This window comes from Myodes glareolus, chromosome 18 (assembly GCF_982192425.1).
Source record: "Myodes glareolus chromosome 18, mMyoGla1.1, whole genome shotgun sequence".
Classification (NCBI taxonomy): Eukaryota; Metazoa; Chordata; class Mammalia; order Rodentia; family Cricetidae; genus Myodes; species Myodes glareolus.
Window position 1 is genome coordinate 38,718,616 of NC_142043.1, and position 21,602 is coordinate 38,740,217.

At 45.0% G+C, this 21,602-nt stretch overlaps 1 protein-coding gene across 3 annotated transcripts in view; it reads left to right on the top strand.

Moving 5' to 3' along the window:
• Window positions 1-21,101, top strand: part of Il1r2 (interleukin 1 receptor type 2) — a 36,263-nt gene extending 15,162 nt beyond the window's left edge. For 2 of the 3 annotated variants that reach the window (XM_048430235.3, XM_085679607.2), the window contains exons 2-9: window positions 2,059-2,207; window positions 3,356-3,617; window positions 10,592-10,769; window positions 12,328-12,502; window positions 14,907-14,969; window positions 16,948-17,083; window positions 18,379-18,521; window positions 20,915-21,101. In XM_048430235.3, the coding sequence (XP_048286192.3) occupies window positions 2,059-2,207; window positions 3,356-3,617; window positions 10,592-10,769; window positions 12,328-12,502; window positions 14,907-14,969; window positions 16,948-17,083; window positions 18,379-18,521; window positions 20,915-21,099 (1,291 nt within the window). In that variant the 3' untranslated portion in view covers window positions 21,100-21,101. Of the gene's footprint in view, window positions 1-1,119; window positions 1,367-2,058; window positions 2,208-3,355; window positions 3,618-10,591; window positions 10,770-12,327; window positions 12,503-14,906; window positions 14,970-16,947; window positions 17,084-18,378; window positions 18,522-20,914 lie in introns of those variants that run through there. The other variant, XM_085679608.2, reaches the window with a different exon arrangement.
• The last annotated feature ends 501 nt before the right edge of the window (window positions 21,102-21,602 follow it).

Below are 21,602 nucleotides of genomic sequence, written 5' to 3' on the forward strand. Positions count from 1 at the left end.
GAAACACTGTGCATAAAAGAAGGGATTCTGCTCTCTCTGGTCACCCTCGGGAGGACAAGCTGAGAGGCGCCCCACACTAAACCCAAGTTCAGTCTGAGGGGGAATGTCACCACCTGGACCGAAGAGGCCTGAGGGTTCTTCAGGCTCTACCACCTTCCCCACAGAGTCACTGTCACCACAGAGTCACACCAGGAGAGCCTCGACTTAAGTAACCCTTGACCCGCAAACAGGGAGACAGTTTTTATTATAGATGGAGTTTCCTGTTCTAGTCTAATCCAACTTCCTGGCCTTCATTGCAATGCCAGCTGCCCAATGATGGGTACAAGTGGGCGGCCTGAGGTCAGGAGTTTAACTTTCCTTCCAGTCAACACCTGTTTCTATTTCTGTTTAGAGAGAATGGATAGGCTTCTACAGGGTAGTGAAGTCTTCATTAGCTAACTTGCTTTGATGGTACATCCCAAACATCCCAAACAGACAGTCTCTGAAAATACAGGTTGACTCTGGAATTGCTAGGGAGACAGACTCCTTGGACCCCCACCCTTGTCCATGAAGACAAAGGGGAGCACCATCTTGGTCTCTGGGACTCAATATTTATCTAAAATTTGAATCTCTTCAGAGCCATGATCCTGTGCGCCTTCTAAGGGTGTGATCGGGACCCACAGAAAGCTCCCAAGCTTCCTTGGGCTGGGGAACAGCCGACATCTTTTTTTTGGCAGTGCTTTTTGATCGAAGTACTATGGAAACCATGCTAAGAAAGAGACCTGGGCTGCAAAGACAGACAAGTGCCATTGTAAGGATCCAGAGGACAGCCCTGTGCTTCGCAGGCATGGCGAACTATAGGTTTCTAACCTATACCCTCCGGAGAGGCATCAGGACCACACGTTATTAGAACTGCCATGGAGAGATTTCTATGCCTCTAGCCTTTGAGCAGCCAGAAACAGATAATGCCAGTCATGAGCTATTAAAATCTCCGAAGATACTAATCTTGAGGGTGGAGGGTGGGATGAGAGATGAAGAAAGCTCTGATTTCCCAACCCTGCTTTCTAGCTTTAATGAGAAACAGGCTCTGCAGGATCACGCTATTTAAGCCATTTCCCTCACGGAGGGACTTCAGTTCTGAGCAGTCCCGGGTGTCCGAGGCGAGCATCTCAGATTGTGTAGGCTTCGCTCCTCGCCCCTTCAGAGTGACCCAGGGACTCTAGTCTGTGTTCTGCTCCCTTGTGCCCACCTGAGCATAATCCCCTCCAAAGCCTCCCGCGGAGTTGCTTGCTTTATTTTCTACCTTGAACGGAGCAGAAGAAGCCAAGGCCAAGGAGGCACAGTAGCTTCCTGAGAGCTGTGGTCCCACCACTGGCAGGGCAAACAGGTAACAGAAAGGGCTGAGTGGACGGGTACTGATGAGAGGCGATCCTTTTGCTGGGTTCTCATCCATGGCCTACTCAGTCTGCCCACGTGGAACCAGGACAAGCTCCACGAGGAGTAAAACCTGAGGACTTCCGGCTTCTAGTGGTTTGTTAAACTGTCCACAAATTCAGCAAACGAACTGGGATGGAGCAGGATGGTGAATAAAGTGGAGCCCTCATCCACATAGAGCTTGTGTGTGTTTAGTGAACAATTGCTACAGAGGACCACAGAGCCGGAGCGGAGGGTGTGGAGGGGGCACTGGGGCCAGAGTGTAGCGCAAGGTTTATGCTGAGGGTGAGGAGAGACCTCACTCAGAGAGTGGTGTGTGGGTGCACACCTGGAGGAGGAAAAGGCACAAAGAGTCGCCCGGGGCTGGAGCTATTGAGATGCATTCCTGGAGAGACAAGGCACTTGGGACCTGAAATTTCCATTCCAGGCAGGTGTGTGGGAGACGCCCCAGGGGTTTAATGTTAGGCACCTTCAGAAACACAGCCACAGGGAGACAGATAAAATGGTTTGAGTTTTCTTATTTGAAAATTTCTAGACCAAATGTCCCCCATTCTCAGGTGCAGTTTCAAGACCCCATTCTATCCCCCAGGACCATCTTTCCACGGAAGCACATGTTCCTACCGACTCTTCTTTCTCCTCTTATAGGCTGCGAGAGTCCCGTGCCCTTGGGAAGTTGGTGCAGACGATGTTCATCTTGTGTGTGCTGGTGACTTGCGTTTCTGCCCTCACCACTTCGTCAGTGGCACACGCAGAACAGGTTTCTGAATCCCCCACTACGCCAGAGAAGCACACAGGTAAGAAACAGCCGGTTCAACAGGAAAAGAGTAGGACCCCACATTTCTGGGGGGGCACATTTCTCCAGACAAATATACATATTCAGAATGTGGCCAATCTGCTCTTATTTAAAGAAACATTTGTTATGGAATCTGAGACCCCTGGAAAAAGACCACAGGCTCAATCCAGATTGTAAATAGTTAAGTTTAGTGAAGCTGTTAGCAGGACAGCAATTGCTGAGCCAAGCTAGAGACTGCTGCTTAAAGGAGGGGTGAAGGAAGGGTTTTTCTTTACACGTGACAACCACAAGAACACCTTGAGTATCTGCACAAGCAAACCAAGAACTGTTCTGCTCTGCCAAGATTAGGTAGCAAAGGCTATCTCAAAATAGTCCTTGAATGTCTGTATAAGAAGGTTACAGAGGCAAAGCAAGTCATCAGTCATATCATAGAAGTGGTGGCTATGGGTGTGCATTTCTGGTTGGGAGTCACTGAGTTCCTGAGCTAAGTTATTGGGAGCTTATCTTCCAGGGACTGGTGTCAGAGAGAAACAGCTAGTGGTTAGCAGAAGATAGAATTTCTTTAGCCCTCACACCTTTGATTTGAAACATGTAGTCTGTCCCAACCAACCTGTTCTATCTGTACTTAGAGAGTTCAACGTTTAATATCAACAAATGAAAAGATATGACCATGCATTTAAATCTTTAGAAAAGATTTAAGATGCCTTTATTTCTGTGTGCATGCATGCGTGCGTGCGTGCGTGCGTGCGTGCCTGTGTGTGTACACCCACGTGTGCAGGTGCCCTGAAAGACCAGTAGAGAGTGTCAAATCTCCTGTAACTAGAGCTACAGATGGTTCTGAGCCTTCTGACGTAGATGCTGAAGAATGGAACTCCAGCCCCCATTTTTAAAAAATAGCATTGTAAATCTGATTGAACTGACTCCTCGGGACTAAAATTGAAATTGGTGGTCCCCAGGTTATCATTTGGGGAATTCCAAAGCATAGTAGCAGGGAGTACCACTCATGGGACCCTGGGTGCGGGTCAGTTTGTGGGGGACATACAGAGTCTTACTTACCCTGTGTACCCTTTTGTTGGGACCACCTTCAGTTTGGGTACCTATGGTTTTGCGATGTGAGCAGTACTAAAGCCTACTCTCTCTGACTGGCAGAGCTTGGAGGTAACTGCCAGTTTCGTGGCAGAGAGTCCAAATCTGAATTCAGGCTGGAAGGTGAGCCTGTGGTTCTGCGGTGCCCTCTGACGTGGCCTTATTCAGATGCCTCCACCAGTTCCTACCCCTTTCTGACCTGGCGTAAAATGAACTCGTCTCAGCTGATCCCGGGAGATGAGCCAAGGCTGTGGGTGAAGGATGCCTCCCTCTGGGTTCTGCCAGCAGTGCAGCCAGACTCTGGGACCTACATTTGCACATTCAGGTAAGACCTTCTGGGATGGGGTGGTGTGGCTCCAGGCAGAATGGAGTCGAAGGTTCTCAGCACACATGGATGGCTGTAGTGAGGAGCTGCGGGCAGGCCTGCTTTCATCCTGCCCGGCTCCCGCACAGCTAGCTTAGCCCCGGAAATAACAGCATACAAATTGTATTCATTTAAGCACTGCCTGGCCCATTATCTCTAGAGAGTTAGTTACTGACTAACTCTCACATCGTGATTAACCCATTTCTAATAATCTGTGTAGCACCACGAGGTGGTGGCTTACCGGAAAAGATTCAGCATGTCTGACCTGGTGGCTGGCTCCATGGCATCTGCCCCATTGCCCTCTTCCCAGCATTCTGTTCTGTTGACTCCGCCTACCTAATTTTCTGTCCTATCAAAGGGCCAAGGCAGTCTCTTTATTGACCAATAAAAATAACACATAACAGAAGGCCCACCTACATCAGATGGCAATTCACATTTTGTTCTCCGTGGGGTCCCTGCAGAGCCCCTGTGTTGGTTAGGGTTTATTTATTTATTTTTATTTCTTTGGTCAATTTGACATTAGCTAGTTTCACAGAGAAAGGGAACTCCATTGAGGAATTGTCTCCAGAAGATTGACTTATAGACAAATTTGTGGAACTTTTTGATTAATGGTTTGTGTAGAAAGGTCTAGCCCACTGTCTTAGTGTTCCTCTGCTACAAAGAGACACCAGACCATGGCCATCTTTACAAGAAAGCATTTAACTGGGGCTTTCTTCCAGCGTCAGAGGGTTAGTCCATTATGACCATGGTGGGAAGCATCACGGCACGCAGGCAGACATGGTACTAGAGAAGGAGCTGAGAGTTCTACATTTGGATCTACAGGCAACACTGGCACTGGCTTAGTCTTCTGAAACTCCAAAGTCCACCCCACCAGTGACGCACTTCTTCCAACAAGGTCATGCCTCCTCATCCCTCTCAAAATAGTGCCACTCCCAAATGATCAAGTATTCAAATACATGAGCCGCTGGGGGCCATTCTTTTTCAAACCACCACATCCACTGCAGGTGATGCCATCCCTGGTCAGAAGGTTCTGGTTATATAAGAAAGAAGGCTGAGTCACTCATGCAAGGCAAGCCAGTAAGCTGTGTTTTTCCATGGCCTCTACTTCAGTTTCTGCCTCCAGATTCCTGCCTTGACTTCCCTTCCTGATGGGCTGTGAGCTGAGAGCTGAACTAGGTCCTTTCCTCTCCAAGGTGCTTTTAGTGATGACATCTATCAGTGATGGAAAGTCAACCAAGACAACACCTCTCCTGGACATGATTATAGCTCCCTCCCTCCTGTGGTGTGTTTGATCTCTGCTCAAATGTCACTTCTCTGGAGAGAACTCCCCAGCACGTTAGCTGACACAGCATTCGGTCCTCTCTCCTTACCCTGACACCGTTTTTTCTTGATTGAGTTTTCCCTACCAGACACAACTGTTCTGTGCACATGTATATAATGTTTGTCCGCCATCAGAACATGAGCCCCAGAAAGAGGGGTATTTGCTTTGTGCCCTTTACTGGTGACTCATGGTAGAGAAACATGTAGAGAAACAAGATATAGATGGAAAATCCCAGGGAGAATTTTAGAACAGGATGGAGTCTTAGAGATAGCTGAATCCTATTGATCATCGCACAGATAAGGAAAACGAGTAAGTATTGGAAGTTCTCCTAGAAAGGAGCAGGGGATACACCATGAATCTGGACCAGTCTTCCCTATTTTGTGTCCTATTGCTTTTGGAAAATGTTCTTACACACATGTAACATGGGCCCTACCATATTAACTGTCTTTAAGTGGGATGCTCAAGCAAGTTAGGTGCTTCCATACTGTAGCACCACTGTCGCCACCGTCCACCTTCAGAGCATCCTCTTCTTCCCAAACTGAAGCTTGGTTCTCATTAAACTGCCGCCGTCCATTCGTTCTTCACCCCCTAGCCCCTGCAACCACTGCTCTACCCTCTGTCTCTGTAAATCTGCCTCTCTAGATGCTTCATGCAAGTATTGGTGCCCCTTCCTTTCCAAGACTGATGGTTGCTGTCTCATGGTGCAAACACCTTCCTGTTTGCTTGTCCGTTTGTCCTTCCGTGAACACTCGGGTTTCTTCTGCTTTGTGGCCATCTTCAGTAATGCCATTATGAACCTGAGCTTTTGTTCATGTTTCTGGATCATCTGGCGGTTTATATCTGATCTTATTTGTTTTTTTAGGAACTGCCAATCTGTTTTCCACAGCAGCTGCTTCGTCTTCCATCCCCACAAGGGTTCTGCTGCTCCATGCTTGCCAATGCTGGTTGCTTTTATTTTCCACAGGGCTGTTCTAATGGGTGTGGAATGATGGTTTGTGTCCTTGACTGCAGTTTCCTGGTATTTCAGTCCTCCATGTCTTTCTTGGCCACTTGAGTATATTTCTTGGAGAAATGGCTACTCAAGTCTTTGCCAGTTTTGAGAGCTGTGCTGTTTATTGCTTGCTATTGGGTTGGAGGAGTTTGGGATGTCTTCTCCTTATTGGCTGTATGGTTTGGGGATTCTTTATCTCACTCTCTGGCTTGCTCATTCACTCCACTAATAGTCCTTTGCAGAAACACATTTGCATTTTGGCGAATTCTCGATTATGTACTTTCCCCTATTCATGTTTTCTGCGGTCAGGGAATCATGAATGAATTCAAAGTTATGAATTTTTCCCTGCATTTTCTTCCTATAATTCTGTATGTTTAATCCCTGTGTTTCAGGTGTCTGGTACATTTTGAGCTATTTTTTGCTCCTAGTGAGAGGCGAGGGTCTGGCCCTGGTTTTGCATGGGGCTCTGCTGCTCTCTGAGCGCCGTTTGGTAAAAAGATTGTTTTTTCTGCAGTGGTTGGTGCTGATGTGTCCCGCCGCCTCTGGAAGGGTAAAGTTGTTGACTTCATGTTGATGGCCTTGATCATTTCCTGGCACAGTTCTTCCAAAAGGATTAGGGCACACCCTTGGCATGCCTGGAGAATAGCCTTCCTCTTTAGATGGCTGCTTCTGTTCCTGGGCTTCTGCTTGCTCCACCTACTTGCTGACTTTAGAGTTCCTCTAGATTTCATTAACTCATTCATGGAGAGATTGCCTAGAATGCTGACGCTTAGGAGATCTAGACAAGCTGACATTCTTAGCTCGAAGGAAGCCCAGACAATATCAGCCCCAGTCCCAGGTGTGGTGTATAAGCAACATGCTTTTGTTTGTGGAGTCAAAAATTCTTTCAGATTTGATCCAATTCTGCACGGTGGTCAGTGTGTCTGACTTCCCCTGCTCAGAGGCAGGTTTCAACCTGTCCACTTTTGCTGAGGAAGCAGGCCAGGGATCTCTTTCTCCTGTACTGGGGAAGTGGGAACATCCGACTTTGCAGCCAGCAGAAAGCTGGTATCCTTCTAGGTTTTCCATCTGACTCTCTGTGAGGAACACTAACAGAAAGACTTAGAAGTGGAGTAGGACAAAAAATGAACTTTCTCTGGAATCAGAAAGACATAAATGGAATTTTAGCTGCTCCACCGTGTATCCTGATTCTTAAGTCTTGGTTTTCTTCCCCTTCGGGAAGCTTGTTGGAAGAACTGGATACACTAACACAGCCTGGGAAGGATCTGGTGGACTGAGACTCATGGTCTATGACCAATGTGAGCATGGAGCCCCTGCAGGGCTACTGCCTAGAGATAGGAATGTTAGGGAGGGGTGGACAGAGGCATGGTGGCCTTACAGTAAGTTTTTATGCTAGACCAAGAACTATAGCTAATGCCCCTAGTTTTGTGGGGGGTGGGGGTGGGGAGGAGCTCTGATTTTGAGGTGGAGTGGTGAGAACCCCAGTGTTGAAGTGTTCCTTGCCTGGGGGGAATGCTTGCCTTCTCTTCCAAATGTGTAGTCCTGTGCTTCAACTCGAGTGGAAATCTCCAGCAGCTGCCAGGACAAACTTTGGCATTTATGATTCCAGGCCACGAGGCTGCCCTGTTCTTCTGTGTTTATGCTCTTGTTATTGGGAACTCACGTGACCTTGCTGTTGCCCAGAGTAGTCAAGATAATACTGCCAGAACAAACAGTCCCCAGTCTCAATGCTTTGCCCAAGGGGGAAATAATGGAATAAAAAGTGGAAAATATGAAAAAAAATCTGGAATAAAAACCAGATCAATAATGTGAACAAGCTTTAGACTCTTAATATGTCTGGCAAGCTTGGTTTCTTGGAGACTTCTCGTAGTTTATGGGATCTCCAAAAAAAGGCCTTTGATTTTTGTCTTTTAGTAGCTATAGAGACTTAGAAGGTTATTTAAATTTGAACTTAACTTACTTTAGCTGACACTATAATATATAATTTATAGTTTATAAACACTATAATAGTTATGATTACCACTTATATGTCTGTGTACCCATATATGTATATGTACTTATACACATGGTTAATTTAAGGTTACTTAATGTGTACTTAATTTACTTTAGTTGAAAACACTGTAATAACCACTGCTCCCATATATATATTACTTGACTGAAGACCATTTTGCTAAAACTAGCTACCTTGAGCACTCTTCAGATTTCTCATTTTCTTTTTATTAAATTGTTTTTATTGAGCTATATATTTTTCTCCACTCCACTCCTTTCTTCCCCCCTCCCATTGTACCCTCTCCCGTGGTCCCCATGCTCCCAATTTACTCAAGAGAGCTTGTCTTTTTCTACTTCCCATGTAGATTAGATCCATGTATGTCTCTCTTAGGGTCCTTATTGTTGTCTAGGTTCTTTGGGGTTGTGAATTGCAGGCAGACTTCTCATTTTCATCTCCTCAATTTGTAAAGTGATTATTTATTAGGCAACTTCATACACATATTTACTGAATTTTGGTTATTCTCATTCCCCATTGTCTTTCATTTCCCTCTTTTTTTTTTCCCATCGAAACCCCTTTTCTTCCCCTGAATCCTCTCCCAACATTAGTGATGTCTTTTTGTGTGCATGACTCACTGTGTTTAATCATGGTTGCTTGCGTAAGCGTGAGTGGGTTGTTGTTTACAAATGGATCACCGGTAACTTATCAGCGGCTACACAACTGGAAGAAACGACAGCCCCTTCTCCTGGTACCCATTAGTTGCCCATAGTTCTTCAGTGAGGAGTGGGCCTCAGGGGCTCCTCCCCCGTGCATTATGTAGTTGTAACCAGCCCAGTCTTATACAGGCAAACCCAGATGCTATGAGTTCATGGATACAGAGGCCGTGCCACGACCAGAAGATGCTCTTTTGCAGCATTGTCCCAACTTCTGGGTCTTGCTTCTTTCCACCTCCTCTTCTGCAGTGTTCTCTGAATCAGCGACTGGGTGGCATCTATGTTGTATTTAGGGCCGAGCACTCCGTACATAGTCACTTATCCTTTACACTGGTAACAGCATTGAGTCTCTGTGTTGCCATCCGCTGCAAAAAGAGGCGTCTCTGATGAAGGCTGAAAGCAGAATTCATCTACGAATATAAACATAAATATTTAGAAGGTGGTTTAATAACATGTCCATGTAATAAAACAAGACTAGAAAGTTTTCCCTAAGGGCCTATGGCCTCTCTAGTCCTGGAGAACAGATGTACAGAAGCAAGCATGAGTTTCTTCCTAGGGAGGAAGCCTCAGATTCCAGCAGAGAGCAGTTGGTAACCTCTGCAAGAGCCATGCCCTTCTTACAGTAGCGTGCATATCTTTCCAGGTAGGAAGCTTCAGCATATGGGGTCCACAGCCACTTAGACTGCTGGTGACTTTTCTCCTCCAACAGTGTGCATAGCACGCTATGACACATGTGTAAACTAGCCAGGGGGGAGGGAACTTCCAGCCATAGCTCAGTTGATTTTCTCAGTGTCCTTCAAATCCCATGGGTGATTACTCATTGTTTTTAAAAGTTAGAGTTAACATTCTGCATTTTCTTTGTGCATAAATTGCCCATCTAATTTGATTTTTCTTGGTTTTATGTTTTCAATTCAATTTTAAAACTTTCAAACAGTTAAGTAATTATTAAATTTCTCTTACATGTATTAGTCATACAGTGTGGCTTCTTTGGATGTATATTGTTTGACTTCTTTTATGGAAGTAACTTTTATACCATATTTGCAATTGATTATCATGCTCTCGATTGATGTGTTATTCATCTTAGGTGGCTATTCACATCTTAGGGTTTAGCTGATAGAATTACATTTCTTCTGCTTTATTTTGTTTCCTTTCTTTTGAGGGGGGGGATGCTGCAAATTAAATGTAGAGCCCCAGCCACACTAAGTGCATGCTCTATTACTTCTCTGCCTTCCGAGCCCTTGTTTTTCTATTTTAAACATTAAATGTTTTAATCTCTTCTATCCTCCATCCATTCCCCCTCATATTTCCAGCACTATTTTTACCCCTGAATTTTTCTCAGTTCTAAGGGCTTGATAGAATCACAATAGTAGGATTATGGGTGGGCTGATGAACAGTCAAAAACATCTTATTTAATTAATGGTCCCTCCCCCATGCAGTTGTGTTCATGCCTTTTAAAATCCAAACTTGAAGTTCTCAGCAGTTTCCTGAAACTAGAAATCAGTTGGTAAAGGATTCCTAGGGGAAAGAAAAGGAAATTTTCTTTAATAGAGACAGTGGCTCTTGGGAAACCATCTGTCTGGGTCTGGTTCTTTGGATCATATCTAGTCTAGTTTCAAGGTTCTCAAGGAACTTTCCAATTCCTTTGGAGAAGGCTTGGGTTTCTTAGTGTCCTGGGCACTGGAATGAAACTTCTTCAGGGTTCTTCATGAAAAGCACAGACACACAGCTTCTATATAGATGTTAGGATGTGATGCTTTGCTTTGCATTCCAAGAACTTAAAACAATCAGGAGTTAAGCAATAATCATCAAAACCATGAAGGCAGAATTGAATGAGGGTGGGAAGTCGCTCTTACTTGCATTTGGTTTTTGTATTTCTGTCTTGCCATTCATCATCTCTTTCTTTTTTTCTTAATAAACACTTAGAAATGGATCTCATTGTGAGGAGATGTCTATTGAGCTCAAGGTTTTCAAGGACACTGAAGCATCCCTCCCTTTTGTCTCCTACTTGCAATTCTCAACCGTCTCAACCACCGGGTTGCTAGTGTGCCCTGACCTGAAAGAATTCATTGGCAAAACTGGTGGAAATATCCAGTGGTATAAGGTATGTGTGCCAAAAATAATATGTCTTATGGCCCATAGGACACATACACAAAACCTGTGAGAAGACAATACATCCATGTAGATATACATCCACTCACATATTTAGAATTACAATATTAATTAAAACGGTGGTGATTAGTATTGTCTATTGGTCCTGCTGTGGCTTGTGGGTAACGTTCATGTGGACAGACTATGAGATGATCCCAGGATAAGTAGCTGCTAAAGAGTTACTGACTGTCACTTGCCTAAAAATAAGCAGGAAAACACCCCCTGTTCATGTCTGTAAAAATGTTATATACATGTTAAAGAAGTCTCTTTTGAAGCACAAGGCAACTTTTGGGTTACAGGAGTAAATGCAGTTACACTTGGTCTTCTTGAATAAATAGTAAGTATTGTGTGGATTCCGAGGACATCAAACATGGCTATGTCGAGTATAGGCCTCAAATTCTGACCTAGAGTCATACAGCGCAGTCCCCTGTCTTTCTGTAACTCATCAAGTGTGGAGAGTTTTCAGTTTTGAAACGCTTGAAACAATTAGAAGACTGCTTCAGAGCACGTGACCACTGACAAAGGCTCAAACGTCAGTGTTCATAAACACACCTGAATTATCCCATAATGGAGTATGACTATAGCGTCACTCAAGGTTAATTTTGATTACTGAAAGCTTTGCGCTTTAATCACATTTTCTTTTCTTCCCCTTTCTCCCTTCCTTTTTTCTTCCTTAGCCCCTCTGCCCCAGCCCTCCTCCCTTCTCCTTACAATAGGGTTGTTTCTATATAGCTCAGACTGGCTTCAAACTCCTAATTCTCCTGTCTTCACTTCCCCAGTGCTGAGATTATGGGTACAGAATACCATGGATGGGTCTATTGTGGTATAGAAAGCAATATTCTTGAGAACATGGTATAATAAGGATTTTTTTTTTAACCCTGTGCACTTCTCCTATTTTGCTGGAGGCCTTGCCCTTGAACGTTCTATTTGCAGAGAACCTACAGGACTCTGTGTCCATATGAGACTATGGACCCAGACTCCTCTATTTACTAACTCTCGTAGTATGTCCTAAAATTGAAATGAATTTTAAAGCAATTCCTGCAGCAGGCTCTCTTCCCACCCTTGCTCTTTGTATCTCCATAGCTGGTGAATAGTGGTCTTCCTTGATATTGTTCATAGTTGCTAGAAGGCTGTTGGACGTTAAGTATATTTGTACTTTAATGGCCGAAAATATGTTAATCTTTAAGACAGGTGTTAGCAGATTCCTTTTCCTAAACTGGGTATGGGCATATATTCATGTCATCCCAGAACCCAGTAGGCTAAGACAGGAGAACATTGAGTGGAAGGCCAGTGTGGGCTACATGATAAGATTCTGCCTCAAGAAAAAAGTATGCGTTTCTTAGAAATATAATTAAAAGTGTGCCCCCAAAGACAAAATTGTCAATGTAAATATGTACTAGGGAAATTCTTAGGTTGCAGCCTCTACATTGACTGACAGTGATGATATGGTCCTGAGTGCTGAAGAGCTATGTTAGTCTATGATGTAACGTTATGACCCGTTTCCCCTCAAGGGCTCTGTCCTCCTGGAGAGAGACAGTAAGAAATTCCTCAGAGTGCGAGACCCTACACGCTTACTGATCTCCAACACATCCATGGAAGATGCCGGCTTTTACAGGTGTGTTGCGACGTTTATCCACAAGGGCACGAAATACAACATCACTAGGAATATTAGGCTCCGTGTTGAAGGTGAGTACTTAACCACCAACGTACCTGTCACGCCTAGAAAGAGCACAAGGAGAATAAATTCAGAATCACATAGAAGCCCTCGAATATCTTTGACATGAAGGAAAAGAAAAACACATCTGTCGACTATTTTAAAGGTTACTAACACATGTGCGAGACACTTTAAATATTATTATACCAGGGAGTTCTGAGAGGAGAGTTAATTCTTGGGCAGGGAAAGGATTCAAGTAGGTGTTTGAAAATGGTTAAGCCTAAAATTCACCACTAGAGGAGGCCAAACCAAAGTGTCTTTCTGGAACATGGAAGGTGCAAACTGAGCCGGTCAGGACACACTTGCCATACTCTCGTATATACTTCTAAGGCACGGAGATTTTACTGCAGTGGGTCTCAACCTGTGCTTTGTGACCCCTTTGGGGGCTCACCCATCAAATAGCCTGCATATTAGATATTAAGATACATAAAAAGACACATTAAGATACATAAAAGTAGAAAAATTACAGTTATAAAAGTAGCAATGAAAAAAATTTTATGGCTGAGGGTCACCAAAACATGAGGAACTGTATTAAAGAGTTACAGCATTAGGAAGGTTTAAAACCACTATTTTATTTTTTTTATTAAATTTATTTTACTTTATGAGTATGAATGTTTTGCCTCCACACATGTATGTGGACCACATGTGTGCCTGTTGGATCCACTGGAACAAGGATTACAGGTTGTTGTGAGCCACCATGTGGGTTCTGGGGATTGAACTGTCATCCTTTTGCAAGAGTAACAAGTGTTCTTAGCCACTGAGCCATCTCTCCAGCCCTGTTTTATTGGATTTTTGAACAGAGCACTATGCACTGACGTGGCCCATTCAAAGTGTCCTGGTTGTTGTCTGCTGAGGTACTTCAGGTCTTAAAAACCTGGAGAAGGGACGCTCAGCCTAGACCAGGACAAATTATCCGCGAAAAGAAGGCAGTAGGCAGGTTCTGCTTAATGTCCACCCCATCTCTTACGTGCTGGAGGGGAAGCTGGGTGAAAGGAGAATAAAATATGTGAGCCACAGACTCTGTCCTTGAGAATACCCAGTCTTTCTTTATACTGAGAATCAGATACAACTGGAGACTTTAATTTAACTAAAGGCAGACTTCAGAGAGCCTTGGGAACACTGAGAGTTAAGTAACTTCTGTGGGGGGAAAATGGCTTCTCTCCCAGAACCCAGAGATGCATCTGTGTCATAAGGGATATCTTATCCTCCACGAACCCAAGCCTCTGGGCTATGCTTTCTTTTTTCCTGTCCTGTGAGAGCCCATTCATAACTTCTTGCTTGATTCAGGCTAGTGTTCGGGACCGTCCTCCACCGCTTGTTTGTGTAATACTGCACAGAAACACGAGGGGGCGGCAGACCTACACATTGTACTGAGTTGTGAAGCGGGGGAGGCACAGTGAGTCCCAAATGGTGGCCTTGAACCAGAAGCGGCAGTGTCACCTGAGTACTGCTCACACACAGAATCAGAGTAGTTCCCACGCAGGTGAATCTAAAGTCCTGCGCAGATCTGCTAAAATGCAGCTTGGGAGTTGAGGTGCTGAAGTCTGCCTATCCCAACCAAGGCCTTCCCCCTCAAGACCATGCAGGTGCACCCTCGAGTTGGAGAATTCCCTTGGTTGTCCCAGCCTTGTTAAAGGGAGCAATGCCACTTTCCCGGTGGAGAAGCTACCTGCTCCTTAACCTTCACTGTCAGCTCAGCAGGTCCTTATTTCACTGGTAATTGAAGTTCTTTTTAGTAGAAGAAAAGAGACCCATGAGGCCAGTTGAAGGATAGTTCCAAATCCTTTACTTGCTCCTGGCTGTCCTTTCTGTTCCATGCCAGGAGCTCAATTCCTTCAAGCTGGTTCAAATACCGTGGAGGTCCACTCAAGCCTCCCTGAAGAGTTTGTTTATTTCCTTAGTTAAAAAGACATCAGTGACCAAGTCTGGGTCACCGAATTTAATACCCAGCGTGGGAGTAGTCTCATGCACGGGTAACTCTCCAAGCCCTGGCCTGCTCTTGAAGAAGTGGATCTTTAACGTTGATGGGTAGGGCAGACGTTTAGGCATAAGCCATCCTGTGGCTATCATCAGTGTGCCTTCAGGAAGCCTGGGAGAGGACTAGCTAATTGTTCATCACAGAGCAGATAAAAAGACCATCTGCCTGAGGAATGTGCAAGCGTGGCCTCTTCCAGTAATGTTTCTGCCGGGAAAAGTATTGGCTTAAGATGCTCGGGTTTTATGGAGAGCCCATTTCCGTTGCCAGACAAAGGCTGATTCTCGAAATGCCTGGCCACATGGGGAGGGCTCACTTCATTAACTAAACAATGGAATCAGAATCTCAGCTGGAAACCTAGGCTTCCCTAATGCAAACTCTTTTCCTTCCAACCTTCTCAGAAATGACCGCGGAATCCATCCCTGTGATTGTCTCTCCCCTAGAGACAATACCAGCATCTCTGGGTAAGGATCTGTGAGAACTGGGTATCCCACATGCCCACTGCGGGGTGGGGGTGGGGACTGGAGACCTGCATCTGTTGGCCACACCATGCCCTTGGGTGTATAGTGCCTGAGTGGAACCCAAGAACCCCAATATGTGGGAACCAACATGACCAAGGCAGGGGACCTCTGTCTTTGCCAAGTGCTTTTTAGGATTGCCAGTATTTGAGAGCAGTGGTGCTTTATTTTCTCAAAGTTACACCTACAAAAGCCTAAATGTGGTAACAGTTTGGTAACAGTTATTAACCAGAGGAAAGAGTCCTCAGAACTGGCATCTTTAGCTTAATTCTTGTTCTCAATGTTTAGCAACTGCTCAGAATCCCTATAAGAATCTATTTGTCAAACAAAGCCAGCAGTGGCTGCAGACAGTTTCCTGTTATTAGAGGAGCTGGTGTAGTCTCTCAATGGTCTGAGGAAAAGGGCTTTTTGTTCTTACCCTATGCTGATGCTGGATGTCCTGACCAACACACACACTGGCTGGCTGGTCCTTAGTGGGTGGTTGGTGAAGGCACATGAAGAAACTATACTGGTCTCTTTTTGGCATTCGTGGGAGGGAAGAGCTGGCCATTTATTGAGCATCTGCTCTGTCCAGTGGGACCCATCCCATGCCAACACTAACTCTATAGGAAGGTTTTATTTCTGCCATTTAGCAAAGGAAAAGTCACCAGGGAGTCATGCACTCCAGAAACTCACACTTGGGGTCAAGTCTGGATACATATTCTGGTCTGCATGCTGACATATACATATGTTTTTATGTGTTTGGTTTTAGTAATATAAATTTTTATAGTTCTGATGTGCATTCTTTAAGCCCTGACTTCAGAGGCCTTTTTTTAAAAAAACAAAACATTATTCTTATTACCTCGGTTTAGTGTTGGATTTAAATGCTAAAGTTAAACCCTGAGGCCATTGAGGTAGAGAGCTCTTGTGCAGAGGTTAGAATTGGTTGTATCCCTCATGCCTGCCTATTGACCAGATATTTGAAAGCCAGAGTCGTGGGGACAGCAGTTGGTACTGCCTGGCTTCCAGGTTCTTAGATCTCAGGTGATGCCTGGCTAAGTGGAGCCCAGTTCTGATCTCTTGCTTTGAGGGCTCTACAGGGTGTAGTAGAGTCACATGACTACTGATTATTTATTTATTTAATCCCAGTTCTGGGCATGGGGGTGAGACTTTCTGCACATTAGGCATGACCTAGATATGGGCTATACTATAGCAGGGGGTAAGGGTGAGGAGTGTTTAAGGTCACAGGGACAAGAAGAGACAGAGGAGAGCTGCTGTTCTCTCTCCGAATATGACATGGGACCAAGAATATGAACAGGCCAACTGCAGGTGTGTCTTAGGAGTAAGAAGCGAGGGAATGGGATTTACTCTTCCTTTTCATCGTCTCCTCTTTGGTGACTCAGAAAGAAAGGTAACTTCCTATGATCGCACGACATTGGTACCATCTCCTGGCACAGCCGCATAGGAGCCACTCGACTTAGATTATGCAGTTGGTTTTCAAAGGGTTAATTCTAAACTTTGGCCCTCTTGGGATGGAGCCTTCTATTGGAAAAGAGTGGAGCTGAGACCAGCAAGGGGTCAAAAGAAAGACTCACATATGGTTGGATTTTACGTAGTTACAGTCAGTGTGGAAGAAGACAGTCCTTGAATGTTGGGTGCTCTGTAGGAACTGAGTGACCGCCACGAAGTCATTCAAGTCCATTGCCTGCATAGACCAGTGGATGGTTCTGGAGACGTTTGGTAAATAAGAACGGAGCAAAGATTTACTTGAGCAGAACCATTTGAGGAAACTCAATTTTCCTCTTAAGGAAGGGATTGACTCAGGAGGGGTGTTTGGGAAGACAAAGAAGGCCTGTGCTGAGAACTTTCTGCAGGATGGGAAGCCAGGTGGCCCCTTTCCCTGCTGGGTTCTGATGGCTGATGTGTTCTATCTTGCTATACCCAGGGTCAAGACTCATAGTCCCGTGCAAGGTGTTTCTGGGAACTGATACATCTTCCAACACCATTGTGTGGTGGATGGCTAACAGCACTTTTATCTCAGTGGCCTACCCAAGAGGCCGTGTGACCGAGGGGCTACTCCAGTAAGTGGGTGAGGGTGAGGGTCTCTGCTGTGATTTGCTTCCTTCTGGAGGAGGTGTTACATTCAGGGCCCGTTAATATGACATACATGCAAGAAAAGTACTTCTTAAAAAGATACAAACTATTGGGGATTTGAAACTTGAAGAACTGAATTTTGCAAAAAAGTTGTCTTGAGAACCAAACATTCTCTAGACTTGTAGGAGTTGCATTTTGCTAGTTGATTCTTTGAACATTTATTTCTTGAGTTTTTAAATTGATTTTTATTGAGCTCTACATTTTTCTCTGCTTCCCTCCCTGCCTCTCTATTTCTTGAGTTTTTGCATGTCTAAAATATCTCAGAGTTCATATAGTTCCATTGCCCACTCTGCCACATTCATTACTCCACTCCTTCGATAGGCTTTTGCACTATGAAGGAGACATATTCCCTTCCCTTTTGCACAGGGAAGGAGGCAAAGGGTTCAAAACTTCTTCTGCTTTGTAAGTTGCAGTCTTGATACTTCGAATTAGCCTGGATTTACGTTTGCCACTCTTTTGCATTTTGGGGAAGATTAACAAGAAGTTCTTCATGGGTGTAATTAGTGGACGAGAATGATGCATGTAGCATAATCATTTGCTTTCAGTTCCTTGTTTCCAAAGACTTAACCACAATAAATGTCCAATGTTAGTAGACTCAGACTGCTTCCTTAATCGCCCTAGTTAACACATGCTGGGATGCCTTTGTTCATATGAAGGGATGGTAGTGACATTTCTTTGACTTCTGCTAACGTTACAAATGGTGGCCACCCTGATTAAGGCCTTCCCCAGGCTGGCTGGTGCCTCTTACCTCGATTTGTTTTTTTGCCATGAAAGCCACAATAGCAATGAGGGAAGACACCTATGGGTGGGATTCTGGAAACTCCCTCTGCCTCACCATGCAATAACCGACTGGTGAGAGAGTCAAATTTCCCAAACTAGAATTTTCTGTTTCTACTCGATTATTGAAAATATTTTTGTTCACCCTCAAATGAAGTTTTCCATCCAAACCAAGGGGAGAGTATACGTTTTTAATGTTAGCAAATGTCCTGTTACAATGAACAGCATCTTCAAGGACACGTTGTCCTCGAGGAACATGCTAGAAGGTCTCTCAAATGGGAACCAAATATGATGACCAGTTCTCCAAACTCTACAGAAGTCCTGGTCAGTTTATACATGACAGTTTATATACAGACATTATTTGAGAATGTGCCTGGCAATCTTGAAAAAGGCGAGTCTACTTGCCGTATGTACGTCGTACTTAATCAAATGTCTTCTCACCCAGCCAATATTCAGAAAACGATGAGAACTATGTGGAAGTGTCGCTGATTTTCGATCCAGTCACAAGGGAGGATCTGAACACGGACTTTAAATGTGTGGCCAAGAATCCACGGAGTGTCCAGTCACTCCACACCACAGTCAAGGAAGGTAGGGATCTGGGAGACACGAAAAGAAAACCCAGCTTGTTGAATGCTTTATGGGTGCTGGACAGAGTGGCACCCTGATGTTTCCTTGTGGGTCATTGAAAGCAAACCTCAAATGTGTGTGAGCGTGTGTATTGTACATATATGTTCATGTGGGTGCAGAGATGCATGTTGGATGCCTTGTGCAATTGCTCTCCACCTTATACTTTTTTGAGACAGAGTCTCCCACTGAATGCAGAGCACATCAATTTGGCTAGGCTGACCAGCCAATTAACTCCAGGCATCTGCCCATCTCTACCCCACCACAGAGTTGAGGTTATAAATGTGTGCACCCAGCTTTTACGTGACTGTTGGGGATTCAAACTTAGGTCCTCATGTTTGCACAGTGGATGCTTTACCGACTGAGATTTCCTTAGTCCCCAACTTCCTTTTTGGGGGCCATGTTATATGTTATACGTACACATAAGTATGTGTGTTCATATGAATGCATGTGCAGGTAAGTGCCCATGCGTGTACACATTTATGTGTGTGTGTGTGTTGGGGGTATGAGCACCAGAGACTGGGTTTTCTTCAACCACTTCCCACTTTATTTCATGTAGGCAGGGTCCCTCACTGTTAACACAGAGCTCATTGATTGTAGGAGTCTAGTTACTCAGCCAGCTCCAGGGGTCCCTATTTCTGTCTCCTGGGTGCTGGAATTACAAGCAGGCTGCCACATCCATCTTGCATATACATAGGTGCTGGGGACCTGCAGTCTGGCCCGCAGGCTTGTGCAGGTAAGTAAATTTCCAGGTACCTCCACGCAGATTCTCCTGAGCTGCCCCAGACTGCAACTGCCCCGGCTCCTTCCAGATTGAAGGTGTTATAACTGGAGCCTGGGGTGGTGTCTCAGGTCATCTTGGTGCCATTCAAGCTGGGAAGGGCCTGGTGATGTAGGAGTTGCATAGATTTGGAAGTCAGAGTCCGACAGAAAGTTGCCTCCCCATCTGGGTCCCAGATTAACAAAGGAACCTGGACTGTGTGTGGTCCCTGCGCTAGAGACCTTTTACACGTTAGATCACTAAGCCCTAACTTAGTATTTCTGTCCCTATGGAGGCTGTGGCTGCTTTCCAAGGGGACATTAGGATTGAGAGGGGTATGGAACTTGTTTCTCAGAAAATGACAGCTTCATATAGTTTTCATCCACGGGGAATTGTAAGACAGTAGGAGAATTCCCCATAGAACTGGATTCAGATCCTGTTCATCCCTGGACAGAGCACGGCAAATATCAGCTCCAAATGTTTAATCTGATACCGGGGAGAAGTTCATCAGGTAAAGCAAACCTGAGTTCAGATCCCAGGCATCCATTTAAAAAGTCAGCAATGGTAACATATACCCATAATCACAAGGCTGGGGGTGGGGAGGAGACAGAAGAATCCTGGGGCTCATTGACCAGTCAGTCCAGACAATAAATGAACTCCAGGTTCAATGAGAGACCCTGATTTAAAAAAAAAGGGGAGGGGGGAGAGTGATAGAGGAAGATATCCAAGTTAGTCCCTGGTCTATGTACACACGTCCACACCCACCCACTCATACCCGCATATACCCACACTACCTACCCTATAATCCTCCCCACATACACATCTACCCCCATGCATACCCACATACATACACCCACACACGTGCCCTACCATCACCACACTTGCACACAGTCGTACGAGAGAGAGAGAGAGAGAGAGAGAGGTGTATGAATACTGCTCTAACAAATGTGGAATCCTACATACCTATAGCCCTAGTCCTTGAGCTGAAGCAAGAGGGAATCAAGAATTTGAGGTCCTATTGGGCTACTGAGATCCTATCTCAAAAAAAAAATCATTGAATTGTGACCTTATCAGCATGCTGTCCAAAAATACTCTTCTCATACACACTTTTTGTTACTGCATTCACAATCCCTTCTTGTATTTCCATTGCAGATATGTCTAGGAATCAAATACACAATACTGAACTGAAGAGATAATATTAGCATCCAAGGTCCTTAACCAAAAGTTTCTTGTCTTTGCCTCTATTTCCTACTTAATCCCCATGACCCCCATGACCACTGGAAAGGCAGAGATTGTCCCCTGCACATCACTGACAGCTAGCAGAGGCAAAAGCAAGCTCTCTTTTACATGCACCACCCATGGCTGGTACAGCCCCATGGCCTTGGCTCCTTACTTTGTGATGTCCTTTAAGTAGTTTCTGTCCACCCTGTTTGTTCTATGATGTCACAGGTATGATCCTCAAATGGCTTTGGTGTAAGAGACAAACTTTCTAGAAATTTATTGAAGGAGAAAACCTCTGATTTGTTTCTTTCCTGCCGCCCTGCGCTGCCCGGTTCTGCGGAGCTGTTTCTTCTCACGGTCTCTCTTCTCTCTACAGTCTCCTCCACGTTCTCCTGGGGCATTGCGCTGGCACCCCTGTCGCTGGTCTTCCTGGCTGTCGGGGGGATATGGATGCACAGACGGTGTAAACAGAGGGCTGGAAAGACGTATGGGCTGACCAAGCTACGGACTGACAACCAGGACTTCCCTTCCAGCCCAAGCCAAATAAAGGAAATGAAATAACACGAGGCCCACCTGTGTCTTGTTATGAAGGCCACTGTGCTGTTCAGAGGCTGGTTCGCTCTCTGTTGTTCAGTAGAGCTGTTTTGTAGCTGGAGCTGGAAGTCCACACTCCACACTTCTCTGAAAATCGTGCTGGGAGCAAATGTGCAGGGAGTAGGAGCAGCCCTGTCCCTGTTGGTCCATGTATGAGAACATGGCATGTGTAGCCACAGCAACCGTAGAGGTCTTGTGGGGAATGTGCCCACTGGGCCTTCCTCACCCGTCCAAAACAACCACTAAAACGAGGAGCCATTAGTCTCGAGTAAGAGGGAAACCCTCCAGAGTGCTTTGAAAATCCATCCACCCTTTCAATTAAATTGCACTAGTAGTCTATTTAGTCAGGCTGATGGGAGATACTGGGGGCACAAAGATGCTTAAGGCACAATGTGCCTTTAGAAAGGATGATTTTCATTTGAATTCTGGAAGGACAATTTAGAAATACTGAAATGGAAGAGTAAGGATTC